The sequence below is a fragment of the Acaromyces ingoldii genome (genome assembly GCF_003144295.1).
Source record: "Acaromyces ingoldii strain MCA 4198 unplaced genomic scaffold FA10scaffold_1, whole genome shotgun sequence".
Lineage (NCBI taxonomy): Eukaryota > Fungi > Basidiomycota > Exobasidiomycetes > Exobasidiales > Cryptobasidiaceae > Acaromyces > Acaromyces ingoldii.
Window position 1 is genome coordinate 4,205,154 of NW_020290247.1, and position 20,778 is coordinate 4,225,931.

The window sequence follows — 20,778 nt, forward strand, 5'->3', positions numbered from 1 at the left end:
AAATTTGTGGTCTTTCCTGCCCTTTGCACCAGAGACGCGTTCCAATCAACACAAAGTCCAACCACTCCTCCTCCGTCTTACGTCGATTCCAAGCAGCTGCTTTGCTCGGTCTCTAGATGCATCGACATGGCGTCGATGTCGGAGAGAGTGGCCGCTCCAGAGTGGGCCGACTTCTGGATCGCGCCGGGAAGCTCCAGGCTCGATTCAAGGGAGCGTGGCGATAGCGAGACGCCAGCTCCCACAAAAGCGACGACGGCGGATGAGTCCGCCAACACTGTCGTTCGCATCGACGATGTAGAGACCGCGCGTGATCTTTTCCGGTCTCAATGGCACGGACAGGAAGAGTACGGCAACCTCGAGGAAGATGGTAGGGGGACCAGCGACGACGATGGCGACGAAGACGATGAAGACGATGACGACGAGCTCGATGATGACGAGGAAGACGACCGACTGGCCGGCATCGATGTGGATGGCTTGTTTTCTGAGTGTCGCGCACAGACTCTGGAACCCGGGATCACAATCAGCGAGAGAAGTTTCGAACCTCTGTTGCCAATGGAGAAGAAGACGCTTGCAAGATGCTTGCGCATGTCGGGCTTCACGCCTCCCGAACCGCATCAGTACTTCTCCGCTGGTCAGGTGCGACCGAATAGCAACCGCCACAGGCGTTTGATGATCGAGACCTTTACCAATGGCGAAGGTCAAGTGAACAGCTGGAAGAGGATGCCCAACGGCCTAACGAGGAAGGATAACGAGGTATACAAGGTACACTTCAAATGCCTCTGTCGCCTCTTCTTGCCTAATCGGCCGATTGAATGGCTTGTTACGCAGCTCACTTGGGGCAAGGACTTTCTCGACCTCGAATCCGTCCAAAGAGATGAGTGAGCTGGCTGCAATGGTGCTCTGGCCTTGTAAACTAATCGAAAACTAACTGACACCGATCGAAACAGTGACTGGTTCAAGGATCGAACGGAGGGCGAAAAACACTGTGCGGAGCTACGGGCCGCTCTCTTTCCCAGGGCAGATCCGTACGAGCTGGGCGTGGCCATTGCAACGTACAAGGAGTACTGGGCCACCGAGAGCATGTCCATGGTCCAGCCGGTGTACTTCGACGAAACCGTGATCCCTAACGACAATGTCCTGGCGCTGGCGTGGGCGATTGCCAAGATGAAGCACTTTTGGCCCATCGTAGCGCCCGTTCCCGATGCCCTTTCCGTGCTACCCTATCCTGGCCCCGACCCAGCGCTCAAGTCCGCAGCAGCACCAAGGACTAAAAGAAAATACACTTCTAGGAAGGCCGCCAATGCTGGATCAGCAAAGGTCGAAGGAGAGGGCGAGAGCGAGAGCGAGGCTGCAGGACCAAAGGATGGGGGATTTAGGCACCCGTGCGGTCCCGAGGCGTGCGAAGACCTCAAGAGCAAGGCGATGCGGCTAGCATTCTTTGACGGGGACGAGGACTTCAAGCTTCCTCGGTGGCTGAGAAAGCTTGCCGCTCCACACGAGGAGAACACTGTAGAGCCAAAGCGGAATCGCCACTCCGAGGGACGTCAACCTGCGATGGAAGCTGCAAGCCGCGGTGCTCTAGACGTTGCGACAAAGTCTGCCTCGCCGATGGGGGGTCCTCCAATGGAGGAGGCCCACGTCAATCGGGCTACCTCGATGCCAGTGATGCCAGCGGAGGATCGATTCCAAGAGGCGACGGAAGAGAAAGAAGCAGCAGATCACGTTGATGCGAGTCGGTGCTTGCCAATGCAGGTGGATGAGAAGGCAGACGAAGGAGACAGGCGTGAAAGAACATCAGAGACTCCCTCGGAGGCAAAGGAAGCAAGGAGAGGCCGAGGCAGGCCTAGAAAGGTCGATGCCGACGGTGAGCCAGTGTCGAAGCGAGCTTTGGCCGAAAAGCAAAGACGGTTGAAGAAAGAACGAGCGATGGCCCTGGCCGCATTGGCCGCTCAAGGGCAACACGATGCCGAAGATGCTCAGACGGAGGCGATGAGGAAGCGGAGGAAACGCAAGTCTGCAAGCGAAATGGCCCAAGACAGAGCAGATGCCAAGTGGCGAAATTCGATCACTGGAGGTGACGAGGAGGCCCTTGCCGCTCTCGTCTACCTGGAGACTGCATTTGCGGATCTACCGGGCGTCGACCCCAGCTTTAAATTCCTTGCCGGCGATGTCATGGCCGACAAGTTCTTCCTTCTCACCAGAAAGGGCTTCTTTACAAGAGCGCAGAAATTCGACCCTTACCGTCACATCAAGGTTGACTACGATGGCAACATCCTCGCCGGGCCCAGGGTCGGCGAGGATTTCGAGATTCCCCAACATGTCCTCGACCAGCTGGCCAAGTGGAAGGCCGAGCAAGAAGGGGTGCCTGACGAGGAGCGTAGGCTGCCCAAGATGATCAATCCCCAAGGGCGGCCGAGGCATAATGGGACCAGCAGGATGGATCAGTATGCGGCGCACTCCTCGACCCCAGACGTGGCTCCTGGCCAGCGATCAGACTCGGTCGCGAGCGACACAAAAGCCACAGAAACATGGGCAAGAAAGCGTGTCAAATCGGAAGAGACGGATCGGACTTTGATTCAAGACGACGACTACGACGATGCGCTGAGCGTGGATCCAGATGCGACGCTGACGGAGCCAGAGGTGCCGCTCAAAGAACCCGTCTACGAAACATTGGCACTGAAGACTTTGTCACTGGGAGAAGTCACCGTCGTTGTCGGGGAAGGGAGGTCAGTGGCTCAGGCGAAGGCGAGGGCCCAAAAGGAAAGGCACAAGAAGACTGGCAGGAAGTCGTTGGGACGTGAAATCGGCCAGGTGGCAAATGCTTCAAATGTTGGACGAGCCAAGCTCGTTCAAGAAAGGGATCGATCGACGGTCGTCAAGGAGTCTTCATCCCTCTCTCCCCCGCTCGGTCCCTTTGCACCTTCCGCCTCGGGAGGACAATGCCCGGACGACGACGAAAAAGAAGAAAAGCGAGACATGCACACCAGCGCCACCGCTGCGGTGTGCTCGTCGAAGGAGCCAAGCGTCGAAGTCCACGCTGACGCTGCTGCAGCGGCTCGCGGCGAAAAAGCTGAAGGTGCCCCTTTGTTCCACGGCGAAGATGGGTCGAATGAGGACGGCACTGAGACTAGTGCTTCAACAACGACGAGCCAGAACAAGGCAGATGACGGTGGCGAGGTCGAACGCATCAGTGCCGCTTCAGCCGCAGAGACGACCACCATTCCCTGCTCGCCACCATCTGCCAAGGCCTTGATCGAAGTGACGACTTCTCACGAGGATGCGCCGTCGACAATAGTTCACGGCCCACCACCAGTCATGGAGGACAAGGCGACAGCGGAAGAGCACATAACGTCGTCAGAGCCATTACTTGAAGACCCGCCCCAGGAGCTCAAAGCTGTGCAGATGGTCGCGATTCTGTCTCCTCAGGAATCCACACACGAGAATGAGATCAATAGCTCAAGCTTAACGCCTTCAGGGCTGGGCCCATCGGTCAGGGAGCTGTCACCTTTAGAGAAGCCAACGAATCCGAACAAAAAGAAGAGAGCGCTGGAGAACGACCGCCTACTTCCCATCCTCACACGGAGCTCATCTCCCGAGGAGCATGCTCCAGCCAAGAAGATGACCAGGCGAACGGCAGGCGTGCAAATACTGAAGCCCCCAATGCCGTCCTTCTGGCAAATCAAGCAGAACAGGCAGCAACCACCGCCCGCCTGACAAATGCCCCCTCTATCTCTCTCGCGCGCGCGCGTTCCTCATTTATTTGCAAGTGTATTTCTACTCAAGATTAGTAATCAAGCTTTATCGGTGTTTTCGAAGCCCTTTCGCGTCGCGGGTGTGCTTACGGCCGAGATAAGATGTCGAAAGTGGCGAGAGCGAGCGGTTTCAATTCGCCAAACCAATTTTTTTCCCATTTAGATTTTTTTTGTTGGTGAGATGAGTCGAATGAGCAGCAGCAGCGTCTCGTCACACCACCACCAACCAGAGAGAATAGAGATCCAAACACACGTCAACAAAAGTCGCATCACCCAGGCAGGCACTCTATACCCCATCATAAGCATCATGGCGCCTTCCATTGCTGCGCTCGACATGCGACCCGACATCGACATGGGCTCTGGCTCCACGGCAGTCGATGCGGCCACGACGGGTGGAGCATCCCCGGACCGGGTTCTCGTCGTGGGGTCCATGGAGGCGGCCCAGTCGGGGCAGTACCAGAGCGTGGTGGAGAGGGCGGGCATGGGCGGCCTGAAGCAGGTGGAGATGTACATGGTCGACCGTCTGACCGACGGCGCGACCGCGCTCGACGCCAACGTGTACCCCGCCATCCAACTCGTGGTGCCCTTTGCGCAGGCGCAGTCGCCCGCCCTTCTCTCTATCCTGTACAGCGCCTTGCGGCCGGGCGGATCCATTGCGCTGGCGCCGCTCCAAGATGCGATGCGGGACGAGGATCCGGCGAGAGCAACAAAGGGCGCGTGGACCTTGGCAGGCTTCTCCAGCGTCGATATCGATGAGGCCACCGGCCAAGTGGTGGGGACAAAGTCGAGCGCAAGCAGCAGCAGCAGCAGCAGCAGCATCAGTAGTAACGGCGTCAAGAGCGGTGCTCTCCCACTTCGGAGAAAGCTTGCCAACCGAAATGGTGGGGGATTCTCGGCGAACGGGACAAGCGCAGAGAAGAAGAAGGCGCTGTGGGCGACATCGCCCGCCACAACGTCGCTCATCGACTCGGACTCGCTGTTGACAGAGGCAGACCACATTGCGCCAAAGGCAACGAGGCGCGAAGACTGCGACCTTCCGTCGGCTCTCGCGGGCGGGCGCCGCCGCAAGGCGTGCAAAGGCTGCACCTGTGGCCTTCGCGAGCTCGAGGAGGAAGAGGACAATGCACGGATGAACAACATCGTCCAGATTGATGCAGATGACATGGACATGCCCAGCAACGACGGGCGGCCGAACCCGCCCGGCAGAAAGACGGAGGTGACCGAGACAATGGTGGATGAGAATGGCGTGACAAGAGTCATCAAGCGCATCACCGTCGATACCAACGGCATGACGTCGAGCTGTGGCTCGTGCAGCCTCGGCGATGCCTTCCGATGCAGCAGCTGTCCCTACCTTGGTGAGCAGATGCCTTCTCCACAGCGTGTCTCTCTAAAAAGATCAAGGAACTGACCTGTCTGCCACTCTCATCAGGCATGCCTGCCTTCCAACCAGGCGAAAAGGTAGAGATCCCCACCTCGATGGACGACAGTCTCTGAATTCGTTGCATGCCTTTTACTACATCTAGCATTGCTTTACACGTGCTCTCCCGCTCTCCCATTCTCCAAGGTCCTGTATCCCTGTTGCAATCCTCTCTCTCGGCGGACGGTGTGTTTATGTTCTTCTTAGATTGAGCGCAATCATTCATATTTACAACTCTGGGAAGCATGGGCCACCCGCCTGCGAACGTCTGTTTTCGCCCCGCGCCTTGCCAAGCAAGATTTCGCGGCAAGCGTCAGAAAGACGAAAAAAAAAAGAAATTAGAGGGCCGGCCTGAGGTTTGGAGGAGGGTCCAGGCAACACCGTGCGTGTCGCACGACTTGCGTCGGACGCTACTTCGTTTCCCGCCCCCCTTCTCATCTCATCAGAAAAGGAGAGAGGGCTCGAGAGCTCATTGGCTAACAGGGGCCTGCGGACCCTCACAGCGCGGGCAGGTTCTCGCTCTGTGGCCACGACGACGACGACTACGACGACTGCCTCTATCCTCATCGACTACAATTGCAAGATATGCCACTGCTCCTTTTTGCAGCCCTGCTCGCCCTTCACTTCGCGGGATGGGCACAGGCACTGCCTCGCATCCTCCTCTTCACCGGTACCGCGCCTGGGGCCTACCGACATGACTCAATCCCCGTCGCCGCAGATACCATCACGGCGATGGGCAACGGCAGCCTCCCCCTCGACGCAAATGTTGTGGATCCCTCGCTGCTGACGAGCAATAGCGCGGCCCGCTGGGAGACGGTGCACACCGAGGACAAGACCCTATTTGAGCAGAGTGGCTGGCTGAACCAGTTTGACCTCGTCGCCTTCGTCCACACCACCGACGCAAATCCACCCGAGACTGGGAGCGTGCTCACGCCGGCCGGTGCCAAAAACCTCTGCACCTACTTCTCCCAGGGCGGCGGCTTCGTCGGCATACACTCGGCGTCGGCCTCGATGTACAGCTATGGCTGCTATGGCCGGGTCCTGGGCGCCTACTTCGACTACCACCCAGAGATCCAGAACTTCACCATCAGTGCCGTGGATAGCAGCCACCTGTCCACCTCGAGGTTGCCCAAGAACCTCTTGCTGTACGAGGAACTCTACCACTTCCGCAGCGACCCACGCGCCCTCCCGTCGCCCGCCCACGTCCTCGTCACCAACACATCGGCCGTCCAGGATCCGGGCGTGAATCTGAGAAACTTCCGGCTGGGCGGCGACGGGCCTGCGCCGCACCCGCTGGCGTGGTACCGGGAGGGCAACCTGCTCGCGTCCGTAGATGGCAATACCGCACTGGCGCAGACGGGCTCGCTGGCGGACAACCTCAACAGCACCACTGGCTTCGAGACGTTCGGCAAGCAGCCAGCCGCCGGCCGCTCCTGGTATTCGTCCATGGGCCACGCGAATGCGACATGGGCCATCCCCGCCTACCGTGGTCACGTCCTCGGCGGGTTCGCTTGGGTCCTTCAGAGCAGGTGAGAGGGAGAGCGAGCGCATGCAGACCCAACCGTCGGGCTAAAGCTGACAGACACGGTCCCTACCTCTTAGCTCGACGAAAACGAACAACAAAACGGCCACGGTGGGGCAGACGGCGGCGGCGGCGTCTCAGACGACCCAAAATTCCAAGCCGAATGCAGCTCGCGCCCGCCACCCCAAGCAGCACCGTACTACCCACCGCAACCACCACCACCAAGCCGGACGTGCTCTCGCTCAAGGTGGTGCCGCTGCACTCCTTGCTCTTCTGTAATGTAGTGAAAGAACAATCACTCACACCTGTGCACAGCGATTGCAGCAGCCGCAATGCACAGTATGCACAATCCGCGTGGTCAAACGGCTCCTTATTGATTGATTGATTGCTAGCTCATTAGCCTCGGAACGCCATGGCATGACCGAAACTGCTGGGTCGGTGAAAGTTCGAGGGTCCAGCTCGCACACGTGCGCTGCGCGTCCCAGGCTGGCTTCTTCTCAAAAAATAAGAGAGAGAGAGAGAAAAATAGTGGTTGGTCGATTCATTTTTTGATCTTCTCTTGCGCTGCTCAACGCATCTTTCCTGTGCATCAACCAGCACTCCTTCCGCTTCGATCGGACATGGCACCAAAGAGAGCAAGGACGCCGTCGGGTGATGCCAAGGTGTCGGCTGCGGCTGTGGCGGCCAAGGCAAGCAGCAAGGAGAGCGCCGCGAAGAAGCTCAAGGTGGCTTCCGGCAGCGCTGTCGCTGCAAAGTCATCTACGACGACGACAACGACGACGACGACGACGAACGGGTCCGTGGGAGGCACAAAACGCAAGGCTCGTGCGTCGACGGCGGAGCCGAGCGCCAGCGCTGATAAAGCCGCGCCCAAGCTCAAGGCGCAGCGACGGACGCGAACGCCGGGACCGCTGGACAACAAAAAGGCCCAGCTGCCCGCTTACACAGTCCGGACGGGCATCAACCCGCTCCCGGCGCCCCTGCTGCCCGTCACGCGGACGCTGCTCGACAAGAATTTGGCTGTGGATGTAAGCACGCCCTACATGGCGCCGACGGCGCGCGAGAGGCAGGCACAGATCGAGTCGGCGGCCGGCAAGGCGGGTGCGGGTGCGGGTGGGGTGCTCAAGCGCGACCTCTTTGTCTTTGGCAACGGCGACATGGGCCAGCATGGGCTGGGCACCGACGTGCTCGACGAGATCAAGCGGCCCCGCCTGCACTCGTGGGTCGCCTCCAAGAATGCAGAAGACGCCCTTGGCGCAGGCGGCATCGAGATGGTCGCTGCTGGCGGCATGCACTCGCTCCTCATCGACTCCAACGGCCGCGTCCTCTCGTACGGCATCAATGACAATGGCTGCCTGGGAAGACGGACGACGCGGGACCCGACCATCGAGGCAGAGGTCTTTGAGACGGAGCCCATAGCCATCGAGGGTCTCTCCCCGACGGGGCGGGGCGTCGTCGGAGGACCCAGCCTCGAGGGCGGAAAGGAGGGCGACGTGGAGCAGTTTCGCGCGACCCGCGTGGCCGCGGGCGACAGCGTCAGTGTAGCCGTGAGCGACCGGGGTGAGATCAGGGTCTGGGGAAGCTTCAGGGTGCGTAGTGTCTGTGAAGTTGTCGCTCGATCTTTCTTGTACTGAAATGCCTACGATAATAGTCCAACGACGGTCTTCTTGGATTCGACGGCACCGTGGGGAGCGACAAGGTGCAGTTCCTTCCCGTGGCGCTGCCCTCGCTTCAAAAGTACTCCATCTCGGCGGTCTGTTGTGGCGATGACCACGTCCTGGCTCTCACGACCGAGGGCGAGGTGTTGACATGGGGAAACGGGCAGCAGATGCAGCTGGGCCGGCGCATCATTGAGCGGCGCAAGATCAACGGCCTGACGCCCGAGAAACTCAGCCTTAAAAACATTGTCCTCATCGGGGCGGGCGCCTACCACAGCTTTGCCGTCAACAAGGACGGCAAGGTCTTTGCGTGGGGTCTCAACAGCCTCAAGCAGACGGGCATCGATACCGTCGAGGACATCATCCCCGTTCCGAGAGAGGTGCCCGCTCTCAATCCAAAGGAGCTCGGTGCGAGCGTCGTGCAGATCCAGGCGGGCCAGCATCACTCGCTCTTTCTCCTGTCGGACGGCAGGGTGTTTGGAACCGGCCGATGCGACGGCTTCGAGCTGGGCATCGACGAGTCGCACCCGGCCATGCAGGAGGTCCAAAAGGCGCGCGAGGCGTGGGGCCGGAAACGCGACGAGGAGCTCAAGGTCGAGATTCCGGCGTGGGAGAAGCGCATGGAGGAAAAGAAAAAGAAGGCAGCTGCCGCCAACGCAGAGGCAGGCGGCGCTGGCGCCGGCAGCAACGGCATGTCGCTCGACATGGTCATGACAGAGGAGGACATGCCGCCAAAGAAGGGCGTGCCCCCGGACGAGTACGTGGCCGAGCCGGTCCACATCCCCTTTCCGGCGTCGGCCCGCGTCGTGCAGCTAGCGTGCGGATCGAGAAACAACATGGCCGTGACCGAGGATGGGACGGTGTATTCGTGGGGATTCGGAATCAGCTCCCAGCTCGGTCAGGGCGACGAGGAGCAGATTGAGACGCCCACCGTCGTCAAGAGCAAGCAGCTGGCGCCGTTCCAGACCATGGCCGTCGCAGCGGGCGGCCAGCACTCCATCTTGCTCGCCGTTAGGTCAAAGGAGGTCGTCCAGCCATGAGAGCTCTTTGCCATCGACGACACAGAGAATCATCCTATCAGAGACACAGGGTGTGGGGATCTTTCTATCCTAAGCTTAGCCAACCCTCCTCTTCTTTTGTCTTCGCTTTGTTCAAAAAAAGTCGATATAGCGACAGGTGAATTCCTCAATTTGAGAGCAATTGTTGTGTGTAAAAGTACATGCGAAGGTCTGCTGTGTAGTGCAAGGTAAAAAGGATGTCTAACCCATTGCCGATCTGGCCATGAGCATCTCGAGGGACCCCTTGACCTCTACGAGGTTCCTCTGGAGCTTGAGCTCGTCCGTCACCTTGGACCAGATTCTCCCAAAGAGTTCGTCAATCAGCGGTGACTGGCCGAGGACCGGTGCATAAATGTCTGGAAAGAAAGAAAGCCAGTCAGCAGAGGATAATGAGTGCTAGATTCAGAGCCAGGCTCACCGATGATGACGTTGAGGCAGTCTGACACCAGTGACGTGTAGCTGGGGTTGCTCGACTGTCGGAGCAAGAATCTCAACAGAGGCTCGAGCGTGACGTCGTCCCTTCCCTCAATGGCCCTCCGAAGTCCATCGAGGCTTCCATCTGCCGATGACCGATCCCGCAACTCGGCCAGGAGGGCAAATGTCACGCTGGGCGGCACGTCCTTTCGGAGGACGGCATCGAGGGCGTCGGAGTGCTGAAACTTCTTCAGCAGCTTGTCGTACGGCTTCAATCTTTGACGGCGGACGCTTTCGACGCGAATCTCGTCCTGCTGCGTGCCAGAATGCGACTGTGGCTGTTGTGACCCGCCTGCGCCGACAAAGTATTCATAGGACTGGTTCTGCTCCTGGCGATGTTGAAGCTCCGAAGCGCGCAGCTGACGCTTGCGGATGCACAGTGTCCCGTCCGCCATGCCCGCAGCAATGTGGCTTTCGTCAGGGCTGACAGCCAAGCACAGAATCGGGGCCGGGTATCTCATCGTATGAACGACCTTGTATTCTTTTGCTGGATCGTAGACCTTGACGAGATGGTCCAGACCAGCGCTCAGCACTCGGATGCCACCAAGACCAGCGGCAGCGGTGGCACCTGCGCCCGACGACATGCTCAGGGACAGCGAAGTGATCGTCTTGCTGTGGTTCGAGACTGCATTGGTGCAACGTCCCGCCATCATCAGGTCCCACGCCCGGAGAACAGGCCCTCCTGCGCTCAGTGCCACTCCTCCACCGCCTGTCGGAAAAATGAGAACGTCCTCGACTGGCGCGCCGTGCCGCATATTGATGGCGCACCCATCATTCTCGGCCATACGAGCATCCCAAAGCTTGACTGTGCCATCGTAGGATCCCGAAAGAAGCAAGGAAGGATTGTCGGGCGAGACGATGGCCGAGCGGACATAGTCGGTGTGCGAACTGAAGATGCGGATCTCCTTCTCTTCAAGAAGATCCCATAACCGCACAGTGCGGTCGTCGGACGCAGAGAGGATCTGTGTTGGTGTAGACGAGAAGCGAGAGACGTGCACGGGCAGTTCGTGTCCTTTGAGGGTCCTCAGAATGGAGCGCGAGCTGGCATCAAACACCTGTGGCAACGTCAGCTCAAAGATTTTGACAGCGAGCTGAAGAAAGACTTACTTGGATCAAGCCCGAATCGTCTCCAGCTACCAAAAGCTTCCCGTCACTTCGAAAGCTGCCGCACCTGGCCACGTCGTTGAATCTCGAAACAGTTCTTGTAACCTTGTCCGTGCGCATGCTGTAGATCTGAACCCTCGTCGCGCTTGTCACGGCAAACTTCTGCTTACTGGCTGCCGAGTTGCTGGACGATGGAGCCGAGGGGTCATTGACCTCCTTGGGAGCGGCATAAGTGGCTGGCGGGACAAAGTTGATCGAGTTGATGGGCGCAAACTCCTTGACAAAGACTGGTGCTTTGAACTGGCGCCAATACAGCGACTCGGGCGACCCCGTCGATGGTGCCGGCTTGTGGCCCGTCAGCGGCCGGAGCTTCTGGTACTCCATCCCTCCTTATGACCCGACCCGTGTCCGAAGAAATAGAGAGCGCCCTCAGGAAGAAGTCGAAGAAGTCAAAAGAGTGCGCGCGCACCTTTCCTCCAAAATTTTTGGACGGGCCTTATATCACGTGTTGACCTCGGCCACGCGAAATGGACGAGCCCACCACCGCCCCTGATGCGCCCGTGCCATCGCTCCAACGTCACCCTCCAGCAGCCTTCCGACTGGACCTCTAGCTGAATCTTGCTCAGAATGGTGAGCGTCTCCCCCGTCCTTTCCGGGACCTTCTGGTCAGGTTCTCTAACGCTTTTGCTGGACGTCTTTACAGGCTGCCCAACAATCTCAAGGAATCCAGACGCTGCTCGAGGCTGAGAAGGAGGCTGCCAAGATCGTCCAGAAGGCCCGGACCTGTGAGTGCTCGATGCTGACTTGCGAGCCTTGGAGGGCTGTTGTAGAGGCCAGATGTGCTTACCTGGAGTCTTTATACGAACCCAGACCGGACACAGAAGCTCAAGGACGCCCGGACAGAGGCGGCCAAGGACATTGAGGAGCTGAAGAAGAAGACCGAGGCGGATTTCCAGAAGTTTCAAAAGGAGGTGAGCTGCGCGGGATGTTCCAGTCTCGACATCTGCATGATTGCTCAACCATCGAAACAGCACGAGGGAAGCCAGAGCACGTCGCAGACAGCCGTCGACAAGGAGACGGAGGAGAAGCTAGAGACGATCAACAAGGCGTTTGAGCAGAACCGAAGCAAGGTGGTCGATAAGCTTCTGGATCGCGTCACAGAAGTCAAGGCGGAACTGCACCGGAATCTCAAGAAGGAGCAGGCTTGAAGCGACTGGCTCTGCAAACGTATACTCACACACGCACACTCACACACATTCTCTCTACCTCTGCGCAATTATCTTGATTCTGATATTCCCAGAAGGCAGCGATACAATACAGAAGCAAAAAGAGGGCACCGCAAGCTACAGCTGCCTTTACTGGCGCTCCCGCATGACATTCTTGCTCGCGCTCCTCCCCACTTTCCGCCGCTTGTCTCTTCCGAAGCGCTGGTTGTGCTCGAGGCCTTCGACGCCCACGCCCTGCTCGCTTCCAGCTCCCTTTGACAGGCCGGCACCAAAGGTCTCTTCGCCCTTCTTCTTGCCCTTGTCTCGGCTTGCTGACCCCTTGGCGCTGCTGGTTGAAGACGGCGTGAAGGTGAATGACCTAGACGATGGCTCAAAGGCAGCTTCGGCGTCAGAAGTCGTGGCAGACTTTGGACCATCGCGCATACGTTGACCAAAGGTCTTCTTGCCCTTCAGACTTCCTGGTCGCTTGTATGACACACGGTGCTCGTCACCATCATCTTGAGCGTCGTCGCCGTCGCCATCGTCACCTTCCTCATCAACGGGCCTCACACCCCTTGCAGCGCCCTTGGTGGTCCGGCTGAAGTTGAGCCGCTGATCCCTGACATTCGCGCGGTTCCGCTGGTAGATGGCATCGTCGTCGCGACCCGAATTGTCCGATTCGCTCTCTTCGTCGTCTTCCTGATCCGGGTCCAGCGACACACGGTCGCTCTCCGCCTCTTCTTCCTCGACGGCCGTGAGCTTTCTGGGTGCAGCGACGTTGCTCTCCAGATCTCGCTCCCTCTTCTTCTTTTGCGCCGCTGCCGCTCGCGGGTTGACCATGGCAAACTCTCTGCTGGTCTCGTCGACCTCGAACTGGGGATTGGTAAACAGCTCCGAGAATCGAGAATCTTGCAGCAGATTGGACTTTCCACCCGCACTTGGCTCTGGTCTGGCGTCTTCCTCTCCAGACTCTTCCTCCGACGCTTCTTCGTCGTCGTCTTCTTCTGCCTGGCTCTGCTTGGCGGCCGCTGCCGCGCGCGCTGCCTTTTTCTCTGCCAGCCGTTCCTCCCTGTCTGCCTCCTTTCGGAGCTTGGCCGCGAGGTCGCGGTTGACCCGAATCGTCTCGAGCTCCTTCTCGTTTCTGCGTCTTCTCGCCAGCTCCTTTGGCGACTCTCTGATACGGCTCTCGGCCAGCTGATCCATCTTGGCCTTGATCGCCCGTTCCCGTGCGTCTGCGTAGGCCGTCGGGTTGCTGACAAGTCTCGCCTTGTCGTAGAGCTTGAGCGACATGAAGAAGCCGTGCATATACGGTCGCAGCACGGGCGACCCAATGAGATGGGTGAGCCCCAGCCTCTCGAGCTCGGACTGGTCGACGAACTTGAAGTCTTCGTAGGTCCCCTTCTTGCTCGTCGACGTTGTCTCGCCGTCGGCTTCGTCGGTGAGAATGTCGAGGAAGCTGCACCACTTTGGTGCCACGCCCAGTTCGGGCACGTACCAGGCAGCACACCTTGTCGCCTCGTTGGCTGCCAGCACCAGGCCGGTCCCAGGCAGTTGATGAACGCAGTTGAGGTTGCCCGTCGCCGCGCTGGGCGTGATGGTGACGATGTTGTCGGACGGCTCCTGCGATGACCAGACCTTGATGACCTTTTCGTCGGCTGAGAGCACGCGCTTCTCCGTGGCTGGCCGCGACTGCCTACCGGAATTGACATCGCTAGGCCAGCTGAGACTCTTGATGGGTAAGCCGAATCCTTGGTCCTTGGTCGCATAGGGCTTTGTCATGCGAAGATCATACAGCAGCACATGCCCCGTGCTCGTGCCCGCGGCGAGGTTCAAGCCGTCTGACGAGGTGCTCAGCGCAGTGACGCTGAGCGAAGACACGGCGTCGGCAAGAGCCGCTTCGTCGTCTTCTCCTTCCCGGTAGACTCCTGGCAACTTTCTCCGCGAAGACAGGATGGCGGCATCGACGACATCCCTCGTTGCCACATTGAGCGTACCTGCTCGATTCCGACTCCGAATATCCCAGATCTCGACACCGCTCTCGCCACCCCCCTCGGCACCGAATGACAGGAGCCCGTGAGCTGGATTGACGTCGACCGCATTTACCCCTCGCACTTCGGGTCCCAGCTCGAGCGGGGCCATAAATCGCCCTTGGTCTAGATTCAATCGGAATACCTCGTTTCCTGCAGCACCCACCAATGCGTTGGCTGTGCCAAAATGGTAGCCGAGCGCTCGACCAAACTTTGGTATCCTGAGTCTTGCATGGTGCCCGCCCTGGCCATGAAGCTCGAGCGTGCGATCATTCTGGAGGTGCAGCGACTTGGTCCAGTCGTCGGAGAGGAGGACAAAGTCGGTTGTCTCAGCATCCGAATGCCTCTCGAACTTGAGGCTGAGCTGCTCGCACTCCCACACCCTCATCTGCGGCTTGTAGGTGCCCGTCGCAACAATGTGCTGACCATCTCTGGTGCTCTTAATGACGTTGCTCGCCTCAGGGAATTCAAAGTCTTGCAGGAGCTCGATGCGATCGAGTTGCTCATCGATCTTCTGCGCATTGCGCGACTTGCGCTTGTTCGACCGTCCATGCCGGCGAAGCAGGTCGGGAAGCGACGTAGACAGCGACGAGGACGACTCTCCATTCCCCCTGCCTCCTCCCGAAACGTTGTACACTCGCGCTGGCTCTGCGATTGCCATTTTCCACCTGTCCGAGCGTCCTCTACGCCTCTCTCTTCTGGTCGTCCAGCTTCGTCTCTCCTTCAGAAGAGTCCACCTCCAAAAATTTAAATTTTTGGCTTTGGCGCTTCTTCACGTGCAAGGTCGGGCCCATGCCTCGGCCGAAGCCATTGGCTACTCTTCCCAAATCGGAATTCAATCGAGATCTCATCAAAGTGGAGGCTTTCCAAAATTGAGCGGGAAGATCTGGGTTCAGAAGCTACACACGACATCATTCCACACGCCCGTTTTTCTCGGAGCCCTCCACTGGTCCCTTCCTCTCCACCCTCCAACTCTTCCTGTCTTCTCTCTCTCTCTGCTTCTTTATCCTCATCTCTCTATAAAGACCTACGCAATGACTGCAGTTCCCAAGCAACACAGGGCCGCGCAGGTCAAGCAAAAGGACGGCAAGCTGGAAATCGTCACCGTCGACACGCCCACGCCTGGTCCCAATGAGGTTCTCATCAAGGTCACTGCCAGCGGCGTCTGTGGCAGCGACCACATGGCCGTCTCTGGGCTCATGCCCGGTGTGCCTTATCCAATGACCCCCGGCCATGAGGTTGTGGGAAAAATTGTATCGCTTGGCAAGAACGTCGACCGGAACCTCTGGAACGACGGCACCAAGGTGGGAATCGGCTGGAACGGCGGCACGTGCCAGCACTGCGCCAACTGCCGACAGGGAGATCCCACGGGCTGCCAGAACTCCAAGGTGACAGGTATCCTCAAGGACGGTGGACATCAAGAGTACGTCGTCGCCGACGAGACGGCCCTCGTCCGTCTGCCCGACAAGCCCAACATGACTGACGCCGAGCTGGCTCCCCTGCTCTGCGCCGGCAACACTGTCCACGAGGTGAGCTTACCAAATAGAGCGACCGAGACAGTTTCCATCGTCGTGAAAGAGAAGGGAATCGAGTTACTGATGCACAACCCCAAACAGGCCCTCCTCGTCAGCGACGCCAAGCCTGGCGACCTCGTCATCGTCCAGGGCCTCGGAGGACTGGGCCACCTTGCGCTCCAGTACGCCCGCGCCATGGGCTTCGAAGTTGTCGCGCTGACGGGCACGCCCGGCAAGGCAGACCTCGCCAAGAAGCTCGGCGCCCACCACGTCTTTGCAGCCTCAGAAGACGACATCGCGGCCGAGGTCAAGAAGCTGGGCGGGGCCAAGGCGGCCATTGCGACGGCGCCCTCGGGCAAGGCAGCCCAGGAGCTCATCCCCCTGCTCTCGCGCTACGGCACCCTCGTCGTCGTCGGTGCGCCCTTTGACGGCAAGCCCATCGAGGTCAGCATCATGGACCTGCTCGGCAGGCGTACCGTGCGCGGCATGACGTGCGGACACGCGCCCGAGAACGAGAAGACGGCCAAGTGGTCCAGCCTGAGCGGCATCAAGGCCATGGTCAACACCTTCCCTCTCGACAAGGCCCACGATGCATACGAGGAGACGCAGACGGGCAAGCCCCAGTTTAGGAACGTCATTGTGAGTCTGAGGGGAAAGAGTGGCTAGCCTGCTCGAGACGACGACAGCTGACCATCCCAATTGGTCGTTCTTCTCTTCTCAGGTCTTCGACTAATGTGAACACGATTACACTTGACCGCAAGGTTGTCACTTCACTGTATGTTCTCCTTATCCTCGGAAGCTCTTCTCTCAGGCTTGAATATGATGGAATTTCGTTGTATTGTTGAATAAAATTGTGCCCTTGGTGCAGTGCAAGATAGTCTTCATTCGTCATCGTCATCTTCGTCATCATCGTCCTCGTCCTCGTCGTCTTCGAGGATATAACGGACGACGCCCTCTGCCCGCTGCCTCAGCTCGACCATCTTTTCGCTTCCCATCCGCGACTCCTTTGCTCTCCACCACGCCACGATGCTTTCGTCGGACACGACATCGTCATTGTAGAACTTCTTGAGCAGCGGCACAAACAGCGCTCCGTGCGTGGCGGGATGGCTGGCGCAGTAAGACTGGACCATGACAAGGGCCTCGACCTGGTCGTCAGCGGCCACATTTGCCAGCAGTGGGCCCCATCGATTCAGCAAGGCCTCGACGTCCTTTGGTTTGTTCGCATCGCAGCGCTGCAGGAGAAAGTCGATGGCGATGCGCCGGACCTCGGCCAGGGCCACGTTCGAGGCCATACGAAGCGTCTTGAGCTCAATCGCTGCATTGTCCGTCGTGTGACCCTCGTCAAAGGCCCGCGTCAGCGACGCCACGGCCTCGTTCTTGAACTCCTGCAGCTGCGACTTGCGCTGCGCCTGCTCCGCTGCCGTGTCGGCCGCGTCGTCAAGCGTCAGGTTGATGTTGCCCACACCAGAAATGGTGGAGGAAACAGCAGACTTGGTATCGTCGTCGTCGTCTTCACCGTCCGAAGCAGAAAGCTCGCTGTCGCCTTCGATGGACGAGACGCTCTCATCGTCCTCGTCTCCATCCCTGCCGTCTCCTCGGGTCTGCTCTGCGGCACGCGGCTCATCATAGCCCAGCGCACGAACGCGACGGGTGGCAAGATCTTCTTCTTCGTCTCCTTCCTCCTCCTCGGAGTCGTCCTCATCTGATCCCTGTCCCTTTCCTCCCTCTGACTGGTGCGACAGGACGTTGGGCCACAGGTAGCCAGCTGCCTTGCTTCCAAGGGCGGCATCGGCTGGAGCGCTGCTCCCCTCGACGCTCTGCTCGCTCCCCCAGTCGTCTTCCTCGACGTCGCTGATGCTGCGTCTCCCCACTCTCGTCCCCGCGGCCAGCTTCACGTTGGGTCCTACGATGCATCCACCGCCAATCAGGCAACCCTTTCCGAGTGTGACGCCATCAAGGATCTGGGCGCCTTGGCCGATGATCGACCTTTCAATGTGGCAATTTGAGCCCACTTTGACATTGTCAAAGAGGTGTGACCCTGTGATGCTGCTCGAGGATCCGACGGTGACGCCGGAGCCCAGGACGCTTCTCGACGCGCTTGACGAGGTCCCGAGCGTCGTCTTGCTTCCCACCATGACGTTGTTCCCAAGCGTGACGGTGCTGATTACGACGACATCAGCAGACAAGCTCAGCATGGTCGAGTCAGTGACACTTACCGGTCCATCTTGACGCCCTCGCCAATGTATCGCCAGCCAGGCTTTTCCGCATACATGCCGCCGATCCACGCGCTGCTGCCAGGTGCCATGGGACTCGTCCATCTCCTCAGGACATCTTGCGCGATGGCATCAAAGGTTACCGTATCCTTTGCTCGCGCGCTGTATGCGTTGCTCTTGATCTCGACAAAGATCTTGCTGTCCAAGAGGTCCGACGTGAGGATGCCGGGGATAAAGTCGAGCGGCAAGCTCTGGTAATCGAAGTTCTCCGAAAAGAGCGGCGGCACGTCGATGCTGCAGATGTCGACGCCTGCTCCGATGAGATCTGTGCGCACATCGATGTCGGCATGACCCGACTTGTCATCGAACTGTAGCAGCTCTCCCGGCAGCGTCGCACGCTTGGTCGGTTGCGATGAATGCGGGTACTGCGTCTCGTAGTGCAGCACCTGGCTTGTAGTTGGGTCGAGATAGTGGATAGCTTGCTCGGCTCTTGATCTGATCGCGCTTCTCTCATTGACCCGCGTGGCACACATCGTCATGATGGCGTCCTTGTCCACCTTTCTCCGTTCCTTGTGCCTCTGCACGGCGCTGCGGAGATCGAGGTTGGTGACGCAGTCGGGCTGGAAAAGGAGAAAGTCGGAGCGGAGGACCTGCTTGGCATCAAGCTCTCGCATGACATCGCCTGTGCTTCTCGCCTCGGGCGTCGACATGACCGTCACACCGATGCCTTGCATTTTGAGATGGAGCTTGGTCTCGAGCTCCTCGGTGACGTAGCGCTTGATCTGCGTAGAATGAGCACATGAGAGCACATACACGTGCTGTGCTCCCGCAATCGCAGCAGCTTCGACGCTGTAATCGATCAGGGGCACACCGGCGAGCGGGAGCAGGCAGCGAGGAGCATCAATGGTCAACGGCGCATAGTGCGAGTCGAACGAGTCGGCGAGAATGACGGCCACCAGGGGGTCCTCCTGCGGCGCTTCGTTGTTCTGTGCTTGATGGCCGGGCTTTTGGCGGCTTCCGCTGGGCCCCAACTGGGCCTGTCCCCCCCTCTGTGCCTTCCCTTGCTTTGGAGGCATACCTCTGTTGCGTGCAGGCGTGCCGAATTCAGACGATGATGAGAAGAAATAGGGATCTCGAAGGAGGAAAAAATCAGAAAGTCGAGGTTGAGCTTGCTTCGCAACACGTGGCTCAGAGGGCGCACAGACCTTGGATCTGGCTGAGGTTGGTATCACCAGCTCGCCACGACGAGCTCAGCGCAGGATCCACGATGAATCGGCTATTCGGGAGCAAGAACGCCAAGCCAAAGCCTTCGCTGAACGAGGCCATCACCAGCACAGAAGCGCGCGCCGATGGCGTTCAAGCAAAGATCAAGAAGCTCGACGTCGAGCTCGCCCGGTATCGCGATCAGATGAAGAAGATGAGCACCGGTCCAGGCAAGGTGGGAGCCGCCAAGTAGAGGTCTCTGGTCTACTGCTCACACGCTGAAGTTTTCAAACTCTGGTCTCCAAATACAGAACGCCATTCAACAGCGCGCTATCCGTGTGCTGAAGCAAAAGCGGCTGTACGAGGCCCAGCTTTCGCAGCTTCAACAGCAGTCGTACAACATGGAGCAGGCTACGATGACGACAGAGAACCTTCGGAATACCATGGCAACCGTCGACGCCATGAACGCAGCCAACAAAGAGATGCGCAAGACGTATGGAAAAATTGACCTCGACAAGATCGAGCGGGTGCAGGATGAGATGGAGGACATGATCGAGCAGGCAAACGAAGTCCAGGAAACCCTCGGTAGATCTTACGGCGTCCCTGACGAAGTTGACGAAGAGGACCTTCAGGCTGAGCTGGATGCTCTGTGAGTATTACTAACTCCCCATTACATCATGCCCATGCTCATCGGCTTGTGTCCAGGGGCGATGATCTGGGAGAGGAGGAGACCGAGACGCCCTCGTATCTGACCGACGCCCTGCCTGATGTCGTCAACGACGAAATCAAGGCGCCATTACAGCAAGAGACGGTGAGTGCACAGCTCCTGGCCTGTTATCCCCAACACAGGACTGAGAGCATCCTGATGCACCGCAGAACCCCGGAGAAGCGCCGCTTCGTGCAACATAGCGTGGGGCTCATAGCCCCGGATGTACCTGCTCGCCCTGTAAACAGAGTTTGGTCTAGCCTTGGCGTATCGGAATAATTATTCCTTTCCGGCACGGGCTGAAAGATCCAAGCATCCTTGCCCCGGACGATATGAGGGGCGCATGTGGGGCAGAGGGCCAAGGGCCGATCGGGCGTCTGTTGCAATGAGGCGCACAGCTCGGGGCGCATAGGACCAATTGTGCGACGCTGTTACACATATATAGAGGGCCCAGGAGGTCGGGTTCCAACTCTCTTTCTCCTTTTCTCAACGAGAATCTCAAATTGCAGCAACGATGAGGTGGGTCAGGCTAGCGCTGTGCGCAGTCGTCCTCCTGTGAGTTCTTGCTGTACTCAGCACACTTGTCATGCCGAAGCTGAGAGTAGATGCTCGTACAAACCATTTAGACAGCTAGTCGTCGCCCTTCCAATGACTGGCATCGGTGACGATGCCCTATCGACAGGTACAGCGCCGTACTTTACTTTGACGGGTGGTGCAGGCACGACCCGTCTCGTGAAGCGAGCCGCTGAAGGAAGCAAATTGAAGAAAGCGTGGAACTCAATCTTTTCGAAGAAGAAAGCACCAAGACCGAGCGCACCTAGGCCTTCGGTGTCTCATTCGCCGCCATCGGAAGGTCCAAGTGGACCCTGGACGCATGCTCGAGACTTCCAATCGGGACTTTTGACGCCACCGGGAGGGCAGAGGG

At 58.7% G+C, this 20,778-nt stretch overlaps 11 protein-coding genes across 11 annotated transcripts in view; 8 read left to right on the forward strand and 3 right to left on the reverse strand.

Moving 5' to 3' along the window:
• Positions 1–126: 126 nt before the first annotated feature.
• Positions 127–3,714, forward strand: FA10DRAFT_258419 (hypothetical protein; the record flags this gene model as incomplete). The annotated part of the gene is made up of 2 exons (XM_025519908.1): positions 127–878; positions 948–3,714. The coding sequence occupies 2 exons, from the start codon at positions 127–129 to the stop codon at positions 3,712–3,714; spliced, it is 3,519 nt and encodes a 1,172-aa protein (XP_025381508.1).
• A 390-nt stretch (positions 3,715–4,104) lies between these two features.
• FA10DRAFT_226284 (DUF689-domain-containing protein) lies at positions 4,105–5,246 on the forward strand (the record flags this gene model as incomplete). Its single annotated transcript, XM_025518680.1, has 2 exons — positions 4,105–5,107; positions 5,182–5,246. The coding sequence occupies 2 exons, from the start codon at positions 4,105–4,107 to the stop codon at positions 5,244–5,246; spliced, it is 1,068 nt and encodes a 355-aa protein (XP_025381509.1).
• Positions 5,247–5,424: 178 nt separating this feature from the next.
• On the forward strand, positions 5,425–6,968 carry FA10DRAFT_264856 (hypothetical protein). The gene has a single exon (XM_025520816.1). The coding sequence runs from the start codon at positions 5,755–5,757 to the stop codon at positions 6,700–6,702; it is 948 nt and encodes a 315-aa protein (XP_025381510.1). The 5' UTR covers positions 5,425–5,754; the 3' UTR covers positions 6,703–6,968.
• A 267-nt stretch (positions 6,969–7,235) lies between these two features.
• FA10DRAFT_299597 (RCC1/BLIP-II) lies at positions 7,236–9,566 on the forward strand. The gene is made up of 2 exons (XM_025524742.1): positions 7,236–8,280; positions 8,343–9,566. Exons 1-2 carry the CDS (start codon positions 7,312–7,314, stop codon positions 9,387–9,389), a joined length of 2,016 nt encoding a protein of 671 aa, XP_025381511.1. The 5' UTR covers positions 7,236–7,311; the 3' UTR covers positions 9,390–9,566.
• FA10DRAFT_277887 (WD40 repeat-like protein) lies at positions 9,518–11,492 on the reverse strand. The gene is made up of 3 exons (XM_025523413.1): positions 10,989–11,492; positions 9,826–10,936; positions 9,518–9,763 (listed from the first exon to the last, which is right to left on the reverse strand). The coding sequence occupies exons 1-3, from the start codon at positions 11,367–11,369 to the stop codon at positions 9,609–9,611; spliced, it is 1,647 nt and encodes a 548-aa protein (XP_025381512.1). The 5' UTR covers positions 11,370–11,492; the 3' UTR covers positions 9,518–9,608.
• Positions 11,493–11,512: 20 nt separating this feature from the next.
• Positions 11,513–12,193, forward strand: FA10DRAFT_299599 (putative vacuolar ATP synthase subunit G; the record flags this gene model as incomplete). The annotated part of the gene is made up of 4 exons (XM_025524743.1): positions 11,513–11,545; positions 11,689–11,770; positions 11,856–11,956; positions 12,017–12,193. The coding sequence occupies 4 exons, from the start codon at positions 11,513–11,515 to the stop codon at positions 12,191–12,193; spliced, it is 393 nt and encodes a 130-aa protein (XP_025381513.1).
• Positions 12,194–12,254: 61 nt separating this feature from the next.
• FA10DRAFT_264859 (hypothetical protein) lies at positions 12,255–14,934 on the reverse strand. The gene has a single exon (XM_025520817.1). It carries the CDS (start codon positions 14,876–14,878, stop codon positions 12,341–12,343), a length of 2,538 nt encoding a protein of 845 aa, XP_025381514.1. The 5' UTR covers positions 14,879–14,934; the 3' UTR covers positions 12,255–12,340.
• Positions 14,935–15,251: 317 nt separating this feature from the next.
• FA10DRAFT_283899 (zinc-type alcohol dehydrogenase) lies at positions 15,252–16,464 on the forward strand (the record flags this gene model as incomplete). The annotated part of the gene is made up of 3 exons (XM_025523878.1): positions 15,252–15,746; positions 15,834–16,370; positions 16,453–16,464. 3 exons carry the CDS (start codon positions 15,252–15,254, stop codon positions 16,462–16,464), a joined length of 1,044 nt encoding a protein of 347 aa, XP_025381515.1.
• Positions 16,263–19,058, reverse strand: FA10DRAFT_264861 (hypothetical protein). Its single transcript, XM_025520818.1, has 2 exons — positions 17,948–19,058; positions 16,263–17,891 (listed from the first exon to the last, which is right to left on the reverse strand). Exons 1-2 carry the CDS (start codon positions 19,018–19,020, stop codon positions 16,613–16,615), a joined length of 2,352 nt encoding a protein of 783 aa, XP_025381516.1. The 5' UTR covers positions 19,021–19,058; the 3' UTR covers positions 16,263–16,612.
• Positions 19,059–19,211: 153 nt separating this feature from the next.
• Positions 19,212–19,800, forward strand: FA10DRAFT_224761 (hypothetical protein; the record flags this gene model as incomplete). The annotated part of the gene is made up of 2 exons (XM_025518625.1): positions 19,212–19,382; positions 19,459–19,800. The coding sequence occupies 2 exons, from the start codon at positions 19,212–19,214 to the stop codon at positions 19,798–19,800; spliced, it is 513 nt and encodes a 170-aa protein (XP_025381517.1).
• Positions 19,801–19,884: 84 nt separating this feature from the next.
• The window catches only part of FA10DRAFT_45913 (hypothetical protein), a 3,432-nt gene continuing 2,538 nt past the window's right edge, over positions 19,885–20,778 (forward strand). The window contains exons 1-2 of the mRNA XM_025525499.1: positions 19,885–20,408; positions 20,480–20,778. The exon at positions 20,480–20,778 is cut by the window's right edge and continues 955 nt beyond it. Of these exons, the coding sequence (XP_025381518.1) occupies positions 20,368–20,408; positions 20,480–20,778 (340 nt within the window). The 5' untranslated portion in view covers positions 19,885–20,367. The remainder of the gene's footprint in view (positions 20,409–20,479) is intronic.